Below are 17,568 nucleotides of genomic sequence, written 5' to 3' on the forward strand. Positions count from 1 at the left end.
GCAGTTCTGGGGCAGCGCATCGTCCTCCTCAGCGATCAAGACAAGACATGGGATGTAGAAAGCTTATTAGAGGAATGTGTATGTCGAATCACAGCGGTTGGAGACACATCCGATCGCGACAAGGGGGCGAGGCGAGAGGCAGACCAGAAGCCGCAGAGTACGGACCCTGCTCAGCGTCGGTCTAACGTGTCTAAATGGGGAAACAAAGCTCAATCTCACATCTCCACAGCGACTAGAACCATGCCCTCCCTCACTTTGCACCCAGTCAGCTTCTCCTTGCCGGCATTGCCCTTGAGACCACCAGTGGCAACGACGGATCCGCCTACGTAGCAAAGACCATGCAGGGTTGCCTTCCAGTCGCTCTCCTCCATCCCGATCCTATCCACTGCCATGAAGACGACATCGCACTTGAGCTCCTCGCTCGCGAGATCCAGGATCGACAAAACCTCTTCTCGCAGTCGCTCCGCTTGCGCAGCGGCTGGCAGCAGAGTGAAGAGAGCTCGACCGGCAGCATTGTTCGATAGAGGGCCAGCAGAGGAGTGGGCATGCGAAGCAAGGCGCGATTGATCGAGGACAGCGCCTGACCAGCCTTCGCAGGCCAGATCGACGCCAGCGTCCGAAGCTGTTCCGACGACGTGCTCTGCTCCCTTCTGAAGAGGAAAGTCCTCAAAAAGAGAGCAGAAAAATCGCTGGCCAGAGGCTGTCGGGTGATGTGCATAGCCCACGACCGCAGGTGAGACTGCCGTTGGCGTCTGTCTAGGAGTGTCAGGCATGTCCGACGTAGTGGGGTAGACGGCGGATGCATTTGATGCCGCTGCCTTCTGACGTTGTGCGAAGCTCTGCTGACTTGGTCCTCTCGTAGAAGTGGCCCGACTCTCCTGCTCGGATCGACTCTCTCCAAGCTTGTCCCGGTCTTCGTCATGCCCCTGTCCCGACACTTGGCCCCTTCCTGCGGCGCCTGCCCACCATCGAGCATTCTCTTGCGACTCTGCATAGCTCTCCTCCAGAATTGGCTCATCCACAAGATGCATAGAGCCGAGTTCGACCAAGGGTGAGGCAGGCGGCGAATCAGCCGAAGCTACAGTCGATGGCGGCGAGGGAGGAAAGTAGGCCGTCGAAGCTCGATTCGTGATGGGGACTGCACCAGCCGGAGTCAGGGCGACTCGTGGTCGGTTTGATCTTGGAGTAGACTCTTGGCGAGGACTAGTATGCGTACGCATCTCATATTCTCCGCTTTGAGCAGCAGGAGCAGCGGAAGCTGCTCCAGCTGATCGCAGATTCCTCGATGACGACGGCGAGGTAGGAGATGATGATGATGACGATGTTGTTGTTGTTGAGTGCGACGTGTCCCCTCTCACAGGCTCACGTCGACCTGGTGTTTGAGTACCAGGCATTTCTGCGGAAGTCACGTCAAACCCACCACTTCACCACGGTGCTACAAGTGACGTCAAGAAAGAGGCAAAAGGCATGAGCAAACGGTGAAGGGCGGCTTTCACATTGATGATGATGGGGCAACTCACCTCACGGCGGTAGACTGTCCACGTCGGGATGACGTGGACGCAGGGAAGGCGGGGGTGGAAGCGCTGGAGGAGGTAGAGGATTGCCCACGACTGCCAACGATAGCGCTCTCGTCGGCGGGCAAAAGACTGGTAGTGAAAGTAGGCAAGAGGTAGAGCGTATGTCAGAAGTCTTGCTCGCCCACCCTGATCTTCTCATTTGATGCAAATCTGACTCACCTAGCCTGATTTGAATTCACGGTATTTTTCGACATTGTTGAGATAAGCCAACGTGACGGGTGTGTAGCGATGCTTGTGTGTGGGTATTGAGCTTGCGCTAGCAAGGCGAACTGATATGAAGAGGGTAGCGAGGTGTTGTGCTGAGATGCAGCGAAGGTGATGGCGATGGATAGGGGATATGGTAGATGACAGATGTCTACGGCGGCGGCGGCTGAGCGAAGGTCATCGATTCTGCCTCAGGCGACGGCGGCGGGCGAGGAGGCGCTTGGCGGAGGCTGAGGCTCGGCCCTGTGACCAAGATTGCACCATCGGCAGGTAGATTTGCCCGAGCCTCCGTTCCGACTCTCTAATTTGGCCCGAGTCCGATCTCTCCGTTTATGCATCGGGCTGCCTCGTCCGACACTGCCGCTTAGCAGTCGTACAACATTACCAGATGCCGGGTATATCTAACCCGTCCCTGAAGCTGAGCTCCTTCTTTCTATGCTTCCAATCTTAACAAAGTAACTCCTCAACCAGCACATCTGATGTGCGGGCAGCTCAACAACAGCTCATGACGCCCACTGTAGCCTCTAACAAGCAGCGCAAGCTCGCAGTGCCTAAATTTCTCAACCCCTTCTCCACTTCCGCTCAGCCCGGTAGTGCTGAGCACCGTGGTACCGATGCGACAGACGACTCGGCGAGGGAGAAGGGAGCCGATAGGGAGGGCTCCAATTTGTCTCTACCTCAGCTCAAGCTAAATCAACTTTCGACCTTCGTCTTTGGCAATAGAAGAAGAAGCTCAGGTGATGGCTCCACAGACCACGATGACCCGGTCGAAGAGGAAGATGCAGAAGTCGCAGCGCACCTGGAGCCCGAGTACTTCTCCCTATTATCACCAACCCTAGAAGACCCTTCCTCCCCCAACACGCCTATGCTGGCAGACATACCAGGTCTGCAGCGGACCATGTCCGTGCTGAGCACAAGTACTCTCACGCAGGTGGTTTCCGGCACACAGGAATTGCCGCATGTCCCGAGCTCATACCGGGTACCGACTGCCAAGCAGGCCTTTTACGATACGCATATGGGCTCTTCTTCTGGCTGGACCAGCTTGAAGGGCAAGGCCGATACTGTCCTCCGGCCATTTGGAGGTGGCACTGATCAGGCGCGACGTAAGAGTGCAGACAAGGCTGGTAAGCATGACGAGCGGGGCGTCTCACCTGCGCGTATGGCCCAGAGTCAACCGCCGAGCCAAGACACACCGAATGGGCACGGGGCCTCTGCCAATGCGACTAGCAAGCAGCCGAAGACTGGCTGGACTAGCTACCTACCCAGTGATATCCTCCCCTCCGTCACTGGCATCTCCATCTTCGGCTCCTCCTCCACTCCTGCCCATACGCAGAATGACCTCGACGTGATCCCAGTCATTGGTCCGCGGCATCATCGAGCCTCAGAATTCTTCAACGACGTCAAGGGATACAATGTGGTCATCTTGGGAGGATATCGAGGCTCTGTTTTACGAGACGCAAAGACTCATCAGATGCTCTGGATCCCTCTTAAGGTCGGCACGGGCTTCCGGCGGCCGGTCCTTGAGCTCGGGCTCAGTCCATCAGCCGAGGACAACGCGACAGATCTGATTGAGCCTGACGAATCGCTCTCGCGTATTGGGAGGATGGTCGATATGAGCTCTCGACTGCAAGCAAAGCTTGCTCGAAAGGGAGCCAACGTCTACCCGTGGGGTTTCGACTGGCGGCTCTCACTCGGACAGTCCTCCAAGCGACTTCGCAAATTCTTGGAAGAGCTATACGAAGCTTCTTCAGACGATCCAAAAGAACGCAAGGGAGCAATCGTCGTTGCCCACTCCATGGGAGGTCTGGTAGCTCTACACGCCCTGTCTCAAGCATCTGACCCACGTGTCTTCCACACCCTCTCCTTTGGTTCCACTCCCTTCCTCGGAACACCCAATATCCTCGGCCCCCTGGCATACGGAGATGCAGCCCTCTACAATACGACCATCTGTTCCCCTCGCTCGACCTTTTCCTGGCGATCCACCTTCTACCTTCTGCCACGCGATAAGCTCTGTTTCGAGACGGAGTCTGGTGAGCGGAAAGAAGTAGACTTTCTCGACTTGAAGCTGTGGGAATGGGCGGGTTTGAGTCCTGTTGTGAGGAGCACTAGACGCTGGCAGGAGAGGCAGCGCTCCCAGGCTGCAGACCGACCTAAGACTGACAAGCCGAGACAGTCGGCCGAGTCGGGGAAGGATGACCGTCAGAAGGAGGCAGAGCTGGCTGACAATGCTCAGGGCCCTGGCGATGTACCAGGAGCTGCACCGATCGACGGTCCTGCCCTCCGCAAACCGCGCACAAATGACGAGGAGGGCAGCCAGGGTATGCAGACTTCAGCATCCATTTCCAGTGCTACTCAGGAGGGTCTGCTTGCTGCGCAACATGTCGCTCAGGGCGCAGAGGATATGGCCACTGGTGCAGAGACGGACGAGACACAGGCGCTAAGTGCTGAGAATCAAGAGGAGCCGGCTGCAAGTAGCGGCAGGGCAGATGGTCCATCTGAGGTGGCTGAAGACGAGATTTGGGACTATTTGAAGCGGGTGAGTATTGACCTCAAAGCTCGGTTTGAGCGCTTTGTTCGTCGACTAATCCTTGTATGACGTTAATTACCGGTGCCTCGCCCAGACTTTGCAAGAGGTCCGTACGTTCGACGAGGAGATCAACTCCGGCTTCGACGAAGACAAGCTCGCAAGAGGTCTCTATCCACCGATTACCATGCTGACGTCTGGAAGGACTCCCACAACTCGCGGAGCACTCGTGGAGGGAGGCTCTCACGGTGATGCAACGAGCTTATCCAGCGGGACAGGCCCCCAATCTAATGGTCTTCCTCCTCCACCACCTTTGGGCTCGGCTGCGAAGGATGACTCTCCTGCGGCAGACTGGCGTTCGAGTGTACGCTCATCGGACTACAGTCGTATGCTGTACGGCAAAGGAGACGGTGTCATCACCTTACGCTCCTCTACTAGCATCCCAGGGGGATGGAAGAAGTGTCTGGTCACCGACGACAAAGAGGCCAGTAGCAGTAGTAGCGATGCAGGAGATGAAGGTTGGGCTTGGTTGACGGAGAGCTCGCATCGACATGTGAGCTTGTTCAGTGATGTGGATGGTATTGGTCGAGCTATTTGGATTGCTATGCGTAAGAGGCAGCGGACGAGGGTAAATGAGCGTGAGAGGTAGAGGAAGAGGTAGAGGTAGAGGTACATTGTCAGGTTCGGTGTATCATAGACTAGCACGGCAACGATAAAGCAGCATAGACGCAAATTTCTGCTCCCACTTCTGTACTCACACTGAGCGCAGCACATCGTCAGTCCAGCTTACTCCTCGCCGCTTCAAGCTGTCTCTCCAGCTGATCTAGATCCGCCTGCACTCGAGCAACACGGGTATGCAAGTTCTCAATCTCATTGCCTGTCCCTCCGTCCTGCCCATCGGTACCCCTGGTCTGATGGCTCTTGTTGAGGGAAACTAAGGTGCTATCGGAGGAAGCGAGGAACAAGCGCACGATCTCCAGCTGGGCACTAATGTCTTCCTTCCCCTCTGCGCCTCCCTGCTCGAGGGAGCGCAGGAGAGTCTTCAACCTCGTCGTATCGTCTTCCAGCAAAGATGCGAGCGGGTCTGCGTCGCTTCCACCGAGATTTGAAGAGGAGGAGGAGGTCGTCGAGGCGATCTCAGAGCGGGAGAGGGATTCGGGGGCCACGAAGGACCGACCGAGGGAGAGGATGGGATGTTGCTGCTGAGCCTGTGCAGCTGAACCAGAGGCAAGAGCAGAGGCGCTGTTGCTGCCTTCTGTCCCGCTGAGGACGGCGAGGTCGGCAAGAATGTCGTCGATGGTGAGTGTCGCCGTCGTGAGTGCTGTCTGTGTCATACTGCGGAGGTTGTGAGAGGAGGGGCAGGACTGACGAAGGTGATGGTGAGAGAAGGATACGATGTTCAGTCGAAGCATCACCCCCGCCCTCGCTCAGGCCACGCTGCTGCCTGTGCCTCGGCTCTTCTCGCATTTCCACGGATTTTGTCTCTTTCCGTCGGAAGGATGCCTCAGTTCCGTATTTCCGTGAGTTGCTTGCAACCTCGAACAGCAACGACTCACCAAGAAGTGAAGTCTCTGAATCAAGCCATGAAGGTCGTGGGTCTCTTGTCAGGGGGAAAGGACAGCTGCTATAACCTGTGCCATTGCGCCAAGCTCGGCCATGAGATCGTAGCGCTGGCTACGCTCGCACCTCCAGAGGGAACAGGTGAGCTCGCTTCCGCAGATTGCATCTCAAAGACACTGCAAGCAGCGCTGACCGGAATGCCTTGGACTTCTCTTCAGATGAGCTTGACTCGTACATGTACCAGACAGTAGGTCACGATGCCGTCCACCTTGTAGCAGAAGCCATGCAGCTGCCTCTGTACAGGCACGTCATCACAGGCAAGCCCCTCCAGACCGACTCCTCCTTCGGCATCCTGCGTTCTCCGTCTACCGGCACTGGCGAAGACGGCTCAGCTGCCGAGACGGAACAAGACGAAACGGAAGATCTCCATCTTCTGCTACGACAGGTGAAGCAGCACCACCCCGACGTGCAAGGTGTCTCGGTCGGGGCCATCCTCTCCAATTACCAGCGCTTCCGAGTAGAGACGATTTGCTCTCGTCCGGAGCTCCAGCTGCAACCCCTCGCCTACCTCTGGCAGCGAGACCAGTCGGAGCTTCTGGAAGAGATGGTGCATGCAGGTGTCGAAGCCGTTTTGATCAAGTGTGCAGGAATAGGGCTGGATCAGAGGGATTTGGGCAAATCGCTGGCGATTATGCGGCCTAAGTTGGAGAGATTAAAGGGACTATATGGAGCTCATGTTTGTGGAGAGGGAGGAGAGTATGAGACATTGACGCTAGATTGCCCCCTTTTTGAGAAGAGAATACGACTGTGAGTAGTCACAAAACTTAGGCAGATGACGCCGTCATGACTCCTCAGCTGATTTCTGACACTCCACTCTACTGCTACAGCGACGAGACCGAAACGGTGGTGGATTCGACGACGAGCTTTGCATCTGTGGCATACTTGCGGGTACATAAGGCTACTTTGATAGACAAGGACGCTAGCTCATCCAGATTGGACGACGTCGTCATCTCCCCAGCGCTCGATAGGCTAGGCACTCGCACAAAGGTTGTAGCTTTGCATGCGCTTCAAGGAGCAGGCAGCTCGATTTCTGCCACCCACACTCGTCTTCCTCGCTTAGCAAAATCCGTGATTCTGGATGCTCATAGACAACAGACGGAGGCCACTCACCGTAGCAAAGGGAAATGGGTCGCCTTCTCAGGCATTGCAGCCGATCTGGACGAGCTCCCCTCCTCACAAAAAGAAATCTCACATGACGCTGAAGTTTATGCCACCTTTGCCAAGCTCCGGCAAGTCCTGAGAGCTCACAAGCTTGATCTGCCACACGTTCAGCACCTCAACCTCTCGCTACGAGATCAAGCATCATTTGTGGAGGTGAACAAGGTGTACAAGCAGCACTTCGATCTCGAGCCGCCCACGAGGGCTACCGTCGCCCTCCCCCATCTCAGGGCGGCAGGCGCCACGCAGCGCACTGTAGAGTTAGACGGGTGGGCGTACGGCGATGGGTCTGTCTACACATGCGAGACAGACCCCAATGGCAACCTTCTCTCTGCCTCTTCACCAGCACCTGCTATGGCACCCCGCCTCCGCCAACTGCACTCCGGCTCCCGCTCTCACCGTCAAACCCTGCACGTGCAATCCCTCTCCTACTGGGCCTCCGCCAACATCGGTCCCTACTCACAAGGCCTAATCAACGCTTCGCGCATGAGTATCGCTGGTCAGATCGGACTGCTTCCCGTTGATCTCTCCCTTCCTTCGGGTTCGGGCCAGGAAGGTGTGGCCATGCAGTACGCCCTCTCTCTGCAGCACGCTAGGCGAATCTTCACTGCTGTGCTTGAGGAGAGGAACAGGGGTGGGAAGGGATGGGTAGAAGGGGGAGTGTGTTGGATCGCTTCGCCTACGGTGGAATGCGAGGGTGAGACATCAGAGAGGCTGAAGGCAGCTCTGCGCTGTTGGGCTGTACAAGACAGTGCTTCTGGAATCGCTCCGATTGGACAGTCCACAGTACAAAGTTCCTCAGAGGAGGACGAGGATGAAGACGCGGAAGAGCAGGCTTCAGACTGGCTCTTCGGCTCAGAAGGCATCGTCAATCGCTCCAAGTGGCAAGGGTCGCAAGCACTACCGATTCTGTATGCCCATCTAGGCGAGAAAGACCTACCGCGGGGTGCGGCTGTTGAGTGGCAGCTGACTGCGCACGACGGCCGGCGGCAGAGCAGCAAGAGTGCCAAATACGCAGGAACCGGGGAAGTGGATGAGGATGAGGAATACGATGAAAGCGACGAAGCAGAGCGGCCTGTCGCGAGGCATGGTGAGTTGACTGCGGAAAATTGCCGAAATACTCAGGGGGGAGGACAAGACTAGCTGACGCAGCTCCCATTTTCTCGCCCAACCTCTCTTATATTACATGTAGACACCTTCACCCTCCCCCTCTCCTCCCTCCCGTCCCTCACCAGCTCCTCTTTCTCCATCATCTCGTCCTCATCTTCAAGCACCCTCGAGCTCTCGCACCAGTACATCTCCTCACCCAGCGGATCCTCTTCATTCGGCATCATCGCTTTGCGCTCCGTCGCCACCGCCACAGCCACCACCACCGCCAGCACTCCCGTCGACACCACTTTCAATCCCAGATTCGAAGTCACCGAAGAGACGAGAGGCGCTTTTGCGCTTGTGCAGGACAGACTACGAAACGCTCTCAGTGTCAAGGTCTTCGTATCCCTGCAGGGTCAAGGGCAGGGGCAAGGGCGACTGCAAGGGCAAGGGCAAAGTGAATCGCAAGGAGAGGAGGAGCAGCAAGGGCAAGAAACGCAGGAGCGAATGGCGGCCGCTCGTGAACTCTTCTACGCCTTCGTTGATCGTGGACCCAGCGAGGGAGGTGAAGAGAAGAACGAAGAGGGCTCTGCTACCAGCACTCCCTTGCCGGCACACGCATTCGCGGCTGCTCTTCGCCTCTCTACGGCTCGGAGTGGTACGCACCAGCGAAAAGGACAAGGAGAAGAAGGGGCCGAAGAGAAGGGAGAGGAAGAGTGGGATGATTGGGAGGTAGCATTCGTTTGGCATGATGTTGAGTGAGAGTACTTCAGAACGAGATGCGGGTTGTAAGAGTCGTTTTCTATTGTCGTTGTCATTGTCAATGTGGATCACAGAGTAGGAACGCCATGCTTCCTGATATGACATGGCAATCAAAGGGCCAGTCTCTACAATTCTTCCCTCCCCACCACATCTACTTCACACAGGTCGAGCGCCGCTCCTCCCGCTCACACCACAACCGCCTCGACCACATTCTTATTCCCCGCCGATCCCTCATTCTCCACAAAGATCTCTGTGTCCTTAACTCTCGAGAGCCAATTGGCCAGCTTGGCGCGCAGCGCCTTGAGTTGGTCCATTTCGAGTACGCGGGGCTGAACCCAGGAGATGTGGGCTACTTGGGCGGATTGGTCCAGGCTGCCTTTGATGAGGGAGAGACTGTGATAGTGGGTGAGATGTTACGGGTCAGATGCGATTGGTGTTGGATCTCAGCTGATGGCTGATCGAATCTTTGCGAAAGTAAGAAAGGGCAACTCACCTCAATGCCTTCATGCAGAGGTGCTCCACCTCATCAACAGGCAAAGCCGTCTCCTTTGCAATCGTCTCGAAGCTCAAGCTCCTCTGTCTCGCCTCGCGCTTGCTGACGCTCTCCACCAGTGCCATCAGACAGATCTTCTGGCGCAAGAAGGGCATCGATGCGCTCAGCAGTGGGTGTGATTGAATCGAGGGGAGGAGCGAATCGAAGAGGGGAAGAGAGCCGGAGGAAAAGGCTGAGAGGAGTGCGAGGAGGTAGGCATGAGGTGTCGAATTGAGCGTCGGCAGCAGAGGGTGGAGGATCTGTGGACAAAAGAGATGTTTATAGCACCAGACGTCAGCGATCAAGCTCGCAATCCTGGCTCAAGAGCCGTCAAGCAGTTCATTGTGTACTCACGAGCTCTCCGAAGTTCCAGATGCCCTGACCCAGGATGGCTGCAATAGCTAGGTCGTGTGCCCTTTCCACCTTCTCTTCTTCCAGCAGGTCATCTTCTGTGCCATTGTGGGGCAAACATGCAAGGTACAACAGCGAGGAGGTATAGTACTGCTGGTAGAGTGCCTTTGCCTTGTAGTATTCAGCAGCCACGCGGTAGTAACCTCCGCTGACGACCTTCTCCACTGCATCGTAGTTGTTCAACACCTTCCCTCCCTGATCCACGTCCTTCTTGACCGTCTCCAACTCTCCTAGTAGGAGCTTGTAATGTGTGCACTCCATGCTGACAAGAAGATGTGGCGGAGTCTTGTCTGGTAGCTCGTCGCGCTGCTTCGAGAGGAAGTCGAGCGCTTTACTGGGCTCCTTGAGTTGCTTAGCGGCAGCGATGGCCAATTCTGCGCCGCTCAGTCCGCTGACCTTGTCCTTCCAATTGATGACGAATTTGGTGAAGAATTCATACCGCAATGTCGAGCCTGGCTTGTCTGACTCTGGGTGGGCGTAGAACTCTTGCACGGAGAGGAGGAGCTGATAGTAGAGCTTCTTGGAGTAGAGGTCTGAGAAGCGAGCAAAGTATGGCTGGAGCGAGGGAGGAGCAGACGAAGCTGCTGAGGTGAGATATCTTGTGGACGAAGACGCCAGCGAGTCGTCAACCTGCATTGCTGATGATGACGACGCCATGGCTGAGGATGGCAAAGGGTGTCTGTGGTGACTGGTACCAGTGATGGTCTGGAAGGAGTGTCACTTCGCCTCACGCCGGGCGTCGTCAGTGCGTGTCTCACTCCACACCCAATGCGCGAGTCATCTTCCGTTCCGACGTCAGGCCTCGCTCCACCACGACCACTTCTTCCGATCTGAGCACCTTCCGCACCATCGAGGAGCCCATACCAACGCACCTTTATCGCTCCTCGAGCTGTGATCACCATGGCTCCGCCGCCTCCGCCAATACGGCTGCATGACATCTATGCCATTGCAATGACTGCAGCCCGCATCGCTCATCGAGCTGCATATCTACAAGCCTCGACAGCCGCCACACCTAGCTCCTCATCGTCTGCCTTCCCCTCCAGCTCCTCTGCCCCGAGGGCGGGTCCATCACGGCCATGGCCTACACAGAAGGCGAAGAGCAGTAAGACAGGGCCTTCAATGCGGTCTCAACCGGAAGCATACAAGCCTCGCAAGCCTTCGCCAGACAATCTCTCCCTTCCTCCTCAGGCGCCAGATGGGACCTTCACAGAGATGAAGCATGTCAACGCTGACAAGCCACAGCAGGAGCCTACAGAAGAAGAGAAGGCCGAGGCCAGGAGAAAGCTAGACGAGGCTCTTGCGGCTTATTTCGCTCCGCCTCCGGAGCCGGAAGAGGTTAGGCCACCGGACAAGGGTCTGTTCAGCGAGAGTCATGCCTCTGGTGCAGCCGTAGACGCCCACAGCAACGTTCATGCGTCTCCTTCTGTCGAAGAGCAGAACAGGTCAAGTCCGCCCAGCTCGCTGGAAAGCGAGGTTCTCTCTGGACCATCTTTGCAGAATCCAGCTATCACCATAGATAACACGCCACCGTCTGCAGTCACAGCATCGTCAGCCGACCTCACGCCAAGTCAAGCTGCTGCCAGCCAGAGCGTTCCACCTCCTCGGCTGCGAGATGCTGATGTACAGCCAGAAGAGCTCGAGCACTTGTCAGACTACGATGTCACTACTGAGCAACGTACGACTCCCATGAGGGCTTCCAAGGTCCCCTCGTCTCGTCTAGCTCGCCTCATGCATTATGGCTCTTTGGGCGCCGGACTGGCGTGGGGAGCTGCAGGGTCCATCTTAACCCCTGGCGGCGGAGGAAGAGGTCCCGAAGGACAGGCGCAGAAGGGAAACAGCAGCCCATTCATGAGCGAGGGAAACATCAAGCGTCTAGTGGACAAGCTCTCAAGGATGAGGGGAGCTGCATTGAAGCTGGGGCAATTCTTGAGCATACAGGACAGCAATCTCTTACCTCCAGAGATCGAAGCTGTCCTCTTGCAGGTGCAGAACAGTGCGAACTATATGCCTGAATGGCAGATGGAAAAGGTCATGGCCGAAGAGCTGGGAGCAGACTGGCGCTCCCACTTTGCCTCCTTCAGCTCTACGCCGTTTGCAGCTGCGTCCATCGGACAGGTACACCACGGCGTTTTGTCGCCGTCTCATCCGAAGCATCCCAATCTCCCAGTAGCCATCAAGGTCCAGTTTCCTGGCATTCGAGAGTCTATCGAGTCAGATCTAGGATATCTGAAGTGGCTGCTGGCCGCATCTGCTCTGCTGCCCAGGGGTCTCTTTCTGGAGAACACAATCAACCAGATGAGGTTGGAACTGCAGGACGAATGCGACTATGAGCGTGAAGCCGAGATGGGTCGTCGATTTGCGGAGATTTTCAATGAGGGGCAGCCAGCTGGCAGCTTCGAGGTTCCTACTGTTATTCCCGACCTTTGTGGGAGACGGGTATTGACGACGGAGATGATGAAGGGCAGACCGCTGAGCCATGTGGAAGGCTACAATGAACGCCGACGCAACGAAGTGAGCCGATGCAGTCCATCAGTGTCAGTATCCGGGTCGAATTTAACTGACGTCCTCTCCTCTCTTATCGATGGTTCAGATCGCTACATCTCTTCTCGATCTTGCTCTGTCTGAGCTGTTCACCCATCGGCTCATGCAAACGGATCCGAATTTCAGCAACTTTCTCTATGCAACGTCCACTCGCAAGATTCAGCTCATCGACTTCGGTGCTACCAGGGAGTATTCCAAGGCGTTTATGGACGACTGGCTTCGGCTTCTCATCTGTGCCGTCAATGAAGACTTGCCCGGTTGCAAAGAGTGGAGCACAAAGGTCGGCTACCTCATCGGTACCGAGTCCGACGAGATGGTTGATGCGCACGTCCGATCGATGACACTGCTAGGTTCGCCTTTTAGACGGACCACCCCCTTCAACTTCACAAATCAAACGCTGACAGACGAGATCAAGTCTGAGATCCCGCTGATGCTGGCTCAGCGCAAGACACCTCCGCCCAAGGAGACTTACAGTCTGAACCGGAAGCTCAGCGGGACGTTCTTGATGTGTAGCAAGCTGAAGGCGACTGTAGACTGCCAAAAGGTGCTCAGCGACATCGTCGATGGCTATCGCTTCGAGGATGGCGGTGTAGTCCGTGTGCAGAGCGGGAAGCTGCTGGTGGAGCAGGCGGGTCGAGTCACGGGCAGTGGTAGCACCGCTTTCGCACCTGCTCGAGGCTTTCATACTTCCTTCAAAATTTTGAGAGCAATGGAGCAGGCAGGGTCGCGAAGGGACGATGCACGAGGACCCTCGAGCGAGACAAGCGCAAGTACTGCGACAGAAGCGATCCGACGCCGCAGAGTAAGAGAGCGTGAGTGAAGACCACAATCTCTGTAGTACCACCGACCCGAGATGGCCAGCTCACCTCAAGCGGATCTACTGTACGTCTCACACCTCGACAGGGTACGGCATCAATCTTGGAGATCGATGGCCACGGTCTTTTCAAGCGAGCCCGCCGTCTTCGGCTTCACAGAGGTCAGATCAATTCGATACCCTCTCTCCTTCGCCTGCTGGGACGTCGATGAGCGCTACACCCACAGAGCCCACTAGTGCCACAACATCTTCACCTGAGCTCAACACACCTCTGCGTACTACTCCGAACCCAGCCCAGCGTACTAGCTCGGCGGAGTCTCCCGCGACTGCCATTGAGAGCAATACAGCCGAGCGTCGGCGGGAGGAGCAGCTGAGCAGGAGCGACAAGCAGACCATCTACGTTCGAGGCGTGCTAGTCCCTCGCACCCCAGACGCGCCAGGACCCGAAGACTGCTGTATGTCAGGCTGTGCTCGCTGCGTGTATGACCTGTACAAGGAAGATCTGGACGACTATCAGGAGACGATGAGTGAGGTGAGGAAGAAGTTGGAGGAGATGAGACCTCCTCTTAGCGATGTGGAGTGGGATGTTCAGCTACTGGGGAAGAGACCTGGCCAGGCCGGTGCAGGGAAAGCTGATGGCCCGCAAGAGGCTGAGCCGATTGAAATCAAGGGGCTTGATCCTACGATGAAGGCTTTCTTGGAGATGGAGAGGGCGATGAAGAAGAAGCAGAAGGTGTAGGAGGAGGAGGAGGAGGAGGAGCGGGCAGGCGGTCTGCAACGGGATTGCTCGCATACAACGGATGTCATTATACTAGACTGAATACCCTCCACGACTGTCTCTAGCAATTCACCAAATGCTGAAATTGGAACATCTTCCTCTTCTGGTCCTTCGTTGTCTATCTTTGCTTCATCTACGGCGTTCATCGTAGCATCTCCTTTGCCTTTGTGTGAGGGTAGAGCATTGGGTAGCTTTGTACGGGATGGCGGAGTCTTAATTCGCCTCGCCCTGGGCCCCGGCGCGAGTCCTTCGCCTGTACGGGAGGTGCGAGCCAAGTCGTCTGCCCCAGCCGCTTCCCTTTGCTCCTGGCCTGGTCCTGGTATCCTCCTCCTCCTCCTCCTTCGTCTCTGTCTTCCTCTCACCAGAGACAGACAGGCGTCGTATCATCACTTTCACACCTTGCGTCTCACCCCTGTGCCTCCCATACAGGACGTGGACGCTTCCAGTCTATGTACAACGCGTACCAGGGGCGGCCCCCTCCGGGACTGACGCAACAGCATCATACCCCGCACCACCATCAGACACCTCATCACGGCCACCACGGTCATCAACAGCAGCAGCAGCAGCAGCAACAGGCACCTCTGCCACCATGGAGCACTTCCAATGTCAATAACAGCAGCAATAGCAATACTGGCAGTGGGAACCAGGCCGGCGGCGGAGCACATCACCACAACACCTTCACTCCAGCTGCCCGCGGCTCGCCTGCTCTGCGACCACCAGCGGCTCCCAACGCCCCGCGCTCCTCGGCCGCAATCCCCATCATCCGACCAGACGGCTCCATCACCACCAGTGCCACACCCAGCACAGCCACCTCGCCTCTGCCAACTATGAGAAAGGCAGGCTCAGCTTCGTCCGGCCTAGCCGCGGTGAGCAGTCCTACCCCGGGAAAGGCCACCGCAAGCGGCCTCTCCAAGGCGGCAGCAGGTGCAGCCGTCTTTGTGCCGAAGAGTGGAACTAGTGGATCCCTCGGTAAGAACGAGGCAGACGGATCTGCTACGCCTGCTGGCGAGTTCCGGGGCATGAATCTAGGCGCTGGAAGTGGTGGTGGTGGAGAGGGGAATGGAGGACCGCCCGTGTTCGTTCCTTCGGGCAACGCGAACCCCTACGCGAGAGCTGTTACTGGTGGGCCAGGATCCAGTGTGTTCACTCCCGCGAGTCATAGTGGAAGGGGTACGCCGACGGGGTATGGGAGCGGGGCAGGTCCATCTGGGTATGATAGCGAAGGTTTAGGCGTGAGTATAGCCTGAGCTCATATAAGAGGCAACGAAGAGGTGGAGCGACGGGAGGTACTGAGATATTGATCTTCGAGCTGCTCTTCCCTGCTCCGTATGCTCTGGGCTTTGTCTTTTCCCTCACCCAGAACGCTGCCTTTGATCCTACCTACGCAGGTCCTCTGCCTTCCGGAGGTCACGCCTCGAACAGCGCCTCGTACGGAGCCGGAGGAGATCCTAGTGCTGGCAGGCCCTTCAATCCCTACGAACATATGGATCAGCAAGGCCACGGTGGCTATGACGATCCTTCTACTGCACAGCCAATGAGACCCATTCGGCAACCACTGCAATACCACCTCTCCGCTCCGCCTCTTCCCCACACCTCTAATCTTCACCCTCAACACATGGCTCAGCATGCCTATTTTATGAGTCCCTCGTTGCGGGAGGACCTCTTCCGTAGGAATGAGGCTATCAATGTCTCTGCTTCTTCTGTCACCGATCTAGGTGGTACACAGACTCGTCCGCCTCAGCCCGAAGAGGCTCATGTTTACAAGGATCTGGTAGCTTTGGAGCCCGACTCGTCGGGCCCTCTGCCATACGGCTCGAGAGGCAACCCCGTGACAATTGGAGGAGTGCCTACGCAGCTGCTCCCACGTCACCTCTTGCCAATCGGAGCAAACGGCCTGATCAGCTCAATGGGCGCGCTGAGCCAGCTGCCCATCTCTTCCTCCGGTGGACCGCTCGCCCCCTCTTCTGCCCTGGGCGGATATCCGACCGAAGTTCACCGAGCCACCTGCACTCTTGACGGAAAGACGTACGTCTTGCGGCGGATCGTTGGATTCAACCTGGGTAGAGAAAAGGAGAGGGCGCTAGAAGGAGTGGAGAGGTGGAGGAGACTGAGGTGTCCGGGTGTGGTCAATGTGAGAGAGGCCTTTACTAGCTGGAGATGGGGCGAAGCTTGTGAGTACTGGAGATGAGCGAGCGTGAGCGCGAGAGTGGGCTTGAGTCTCTCAGTGCGCTAACGACCCTCTTTTGGCAAATCCAGCGATCGTCTTTGTGTACGACTTCCATCCCCTCTCCACGACGCTCTTTGCAGAGCATCTCCTCCCTCGTCCGCCACGCGTGGATCCACGAACAGGAAGGATGCAGACGGTGGACATGCATGTGCCAGAGAGGAAGATGTGGTCCTACCTCTGCCAGCTCGCTTCGGCGCTTCGACAGATCCACAAGCTCGGACTTGCGGCTAGATGTCTTGAGCTTGGGAAGGTGCTGCTGACGGGGAAGAATCGGTAAGTTCAGAAGCAGAGGGGCAGAGGACCGCGCCGCAACATCTTTCTGACATTGTTCACTCGATTCTGCATCCAGTGTGCAAATCAATTGCTGCTCAGTCCTCGACGTTCTGACCTACGATCCCCAAAATCCTCCATCTGCTGAGTCGATGGCGAACCATCAAGCCGAAGATCTGTACAAGCTTGGTGTTCTGCTCCTCTGTCTCTCCTCGCTCTCAAGCACAGCCGGAAACAACATCGCCCAGTCTCTGGACAATCTGGGTCGTCATTATTCCAAGGAGCTGAAGGACGTTGTGACATGGCTGCTGCAAAGTGCGCAAGAGGTGGACAGGGACTATGGTACGGCGAAAGACGCCGATGAATTACTGCGACTCCTCGGTCCGCACCTGGCTGACGAGCTCGAGGCAAGCGAGAACTATTCTGACCTGCTCGAAGACTCGCTAAGTCGGGAGCTGGAAAATGCTCGCCTGGTGCGCCTTCTCTGCAAGATGGGCTTCATCAATGAGCGACCCGAGTACGACCACGACCCCAACTGGTCATCTACGGGAGAGCGATACCTCATCTCTCTCTTCCGGGACTACCTTTTCCACTCTGTCGAGGAAGGCGGGAGCGGCAAGCCTGTGCTGGACCTGAGTCATCTGCTGAGCAACTTGAATAGGCTAGATGCGGGGAGTGAGGATAGGATCATGCTCACCAGTAGGGATGAACAGAGCTGTTTGGTTGTAAGCTACAAGGAGATCAAGGCAGCCATTGACTCGGCTTTTAGCGACCTCTCTCGCCATGGTTGAGCGCGGAGAGGAAGCAAAGGCCAGGTGAGAAATTCTGAAATTCGACGTTGAGTGGGCCGGTGGCATGGCATACCCTACGTCGCTTTGTTTATCTGCTCTGTCACTACCATTCCCGTCCGTCTACTGGCGATGGCTGGGCTGTCATGGTTTGCAAGGTCTTTCAATGTAGTCTCTTCTCCCAAGTTGAATGAAATGCTTCATTTACGAATCCTTTGTGCGGGAACGAGGCGAAGTGCTGACTCGACTCGCGTGGGCAGAACGCCGAGGTGT

General features: G+C 56.6%; 8 protein-coding genes across 8 annotated transcripts; 5 read left to right on the plus strand and 3 right to left on the minus strand.

Moving 5' to 3' along the window:
* Nucleotides 1-215: 215 nt before the first annotated feature.
* Nucleotides 216-1,966, minus strand: BCV69DRAFT_312454 (hypothetical protein; the record flags this gene model as incomplete). The annotated part of the gene is made up of 3 exons (XM_025494931.1): nucleotides 1,737-1,966; nucleotides 1,521-1,646; nucleotides 216-1,422 (listed from the first exon to the last, which is right to left on the minus strand). Exons 1-3 carry the CDS (start codon nucleotides 1,769-1,771, stop codon nucleotides 216-218), a joined length of 1,368 nt encoding a protein of 455 aa, XP_025348363.1. The 5' UTR covers nucleotides 1,772-1,966.
* A 288-nt stretch (nucleotides 1,967-2,254) lies between these two features.
* On the plus strand, nucleotides 2,255-5,101 carry BCV69DRAFT_312455 (hypothetical protein). The gene is made up of 2 exons (XM_025494932.1): nucleotides 2,255-4,317; nucleotides 4,403-5,101. The coding sequence occupies exons 1-2, from the start codon at nucleotides 2,287-2,289 to the stop codon at nucleotides 4,952-4,954; spliced, it is 2,583 nt and encodes an 860-aa protein (XP_025348364.1). The 5' UTR covers nucleotides 2,255-2,286; the 3' UTR covers nucleotides 4,955-5,101.
* On the minus strand, nucleotides 5,082-5,639 carry BCV69DRAFT_298980 (hypothetical protein; the record flags this gene model as incomplete). Its single annotated transcript, XM_025494281.1, has 1 exon — nucleotides 5,082-5,639. The coding sequence occupies one exon, from the start codon at nucleotides 5,637-5,639 to the stop codon at nucleotides 5,082-5,084; it is 558 nt and encodes a 185-aa protein (XP_025348365.1).
* Nucleotides 5,640-5,758: 119 nt separating this feature from the next.
* On the plus strand, nucleotides 5,759-9,087 carry BCV69DRAFT_282701 (hypothetical protein). Its single transcript, XM_025492445.1, has 4 exons — nucleotides 5,759-6,006; nucleotides 6,084-6,672; nucleotides 6,753-8,173; nucleotides 8,276-9,087. The coding sequence occupies exons 1-4, from the start codon at nucleotides 5,889-5,891 to the stop codon at nucleotides 8,932-8,934; spliced, it is 2,787 nt and encodes a 928-aa protein (XP_025348366.1). The 5' UTR covers nucleotides 5,759-5,888; the 3' UTR covers nucleotides 8,935-9,087.
* BCV69DRAFT_290262 (hypothetical protein) lies at nucleotides 8,948-10,513 on the minus strand (the record flags this gene model as incomplete). The annotated part of the gene is made up of 3 exons (XM_025493707.1): nucleotides 8,948-9,327; nucleotides 9,428-9,726; nucleotides 9,821-10,513. The coding sequence occupies 3 exons, from the start codon at nucleotides 10,511-10,513 to the stop codon at nucleotides 9,120-9,122; spliced, it is 1,200 nt and encodes a 399-aa protein (XP_025348367.1). The 3' UTR covers nucleotides 8,948-9,119.
* A 211-nt stretch (nucleotides 10,514-10,724) lies between these two features.
* Nucleotides 10,725-14,102, plus strand: BCV69DRAFT_259530 (ABC1-domain-containing protein). Its single transcript, XM_025490662.1, has 3 exons — nucleotides 10,725-12,388; nucleotides 12,468-13,230; nucleotides 13,322-14,102. Exons 1-3 carry the CDS (start codon nucleotides 10,778-10,780, stop codon nucleotides 13,969-13,971), a joined length of 3,024 nt encoding a protein of 1,007 aa, XP_025348368.1. The 5' UTR covers nucleotides 10,725-10,777; the 3' UTR covers nucleotides 13,972-14,102.
* A 172-nt stretch (nucleotides 14,103-14,274) lies between these two features.
* On the plus strand, nucleotides 14,275-15,375 carry BCV69DRAFT_190368 (hypothetical protein). The gene has a single exon (XM_025489610.1). It carries the CDS (start codon nucleotides 14,460-14,462, stop codon nucleotides 15,255-15,257), a length of 798 nt encoding a protein of 265 aa, XP_025348369.1. The 5' UTR covers nucleotides 14,275-14,459; the 3' UTR covers nucleotides 15,258-15,375.
* On the plus strand, nucleotides 15,116-17,504 carry BCV69DRAFT_259531 (hypothetical protein). The gene is made up of 3 exons (XM_025490663.1): nucleotides 15,116-16,181; nucleotides 16,267-16,510; nucleotides 16,587-17,504. Exons 1-3 carry the CDS (start codon nucleotides 15,494-15,496, stop codon nucleotides 17,296-17,298), a joined length of 1,644 nt encoding a protein of 547 aa, XP_025348370.1. The 5' UTR covers nucleotides 15,116-15,493; the 3' UTR covers nucleotides 17,299-17,504.
* The last annotated feature ends 64 nt before the right edge of the window (nucleotides 17,505-17,568 follow it).

Source organism: Pseudomicrostroma glucosiphilum (genome assembly GCF_003144135.1).
Source record: "Pseudomicrostroma glucosiphilum strain MCA 4718 unplaced genomic scaffold BCV69scaffold_6, whole genome shotgun sequence".
NCBI classification, from domain to species: domain Eukaryota; kingdom Fungi; phylum Basidiomycota; class Exobasidiomycetes; order Microstromatales; family Microstromataceae; genus Microstroma; species Microstroma glucosiphilum.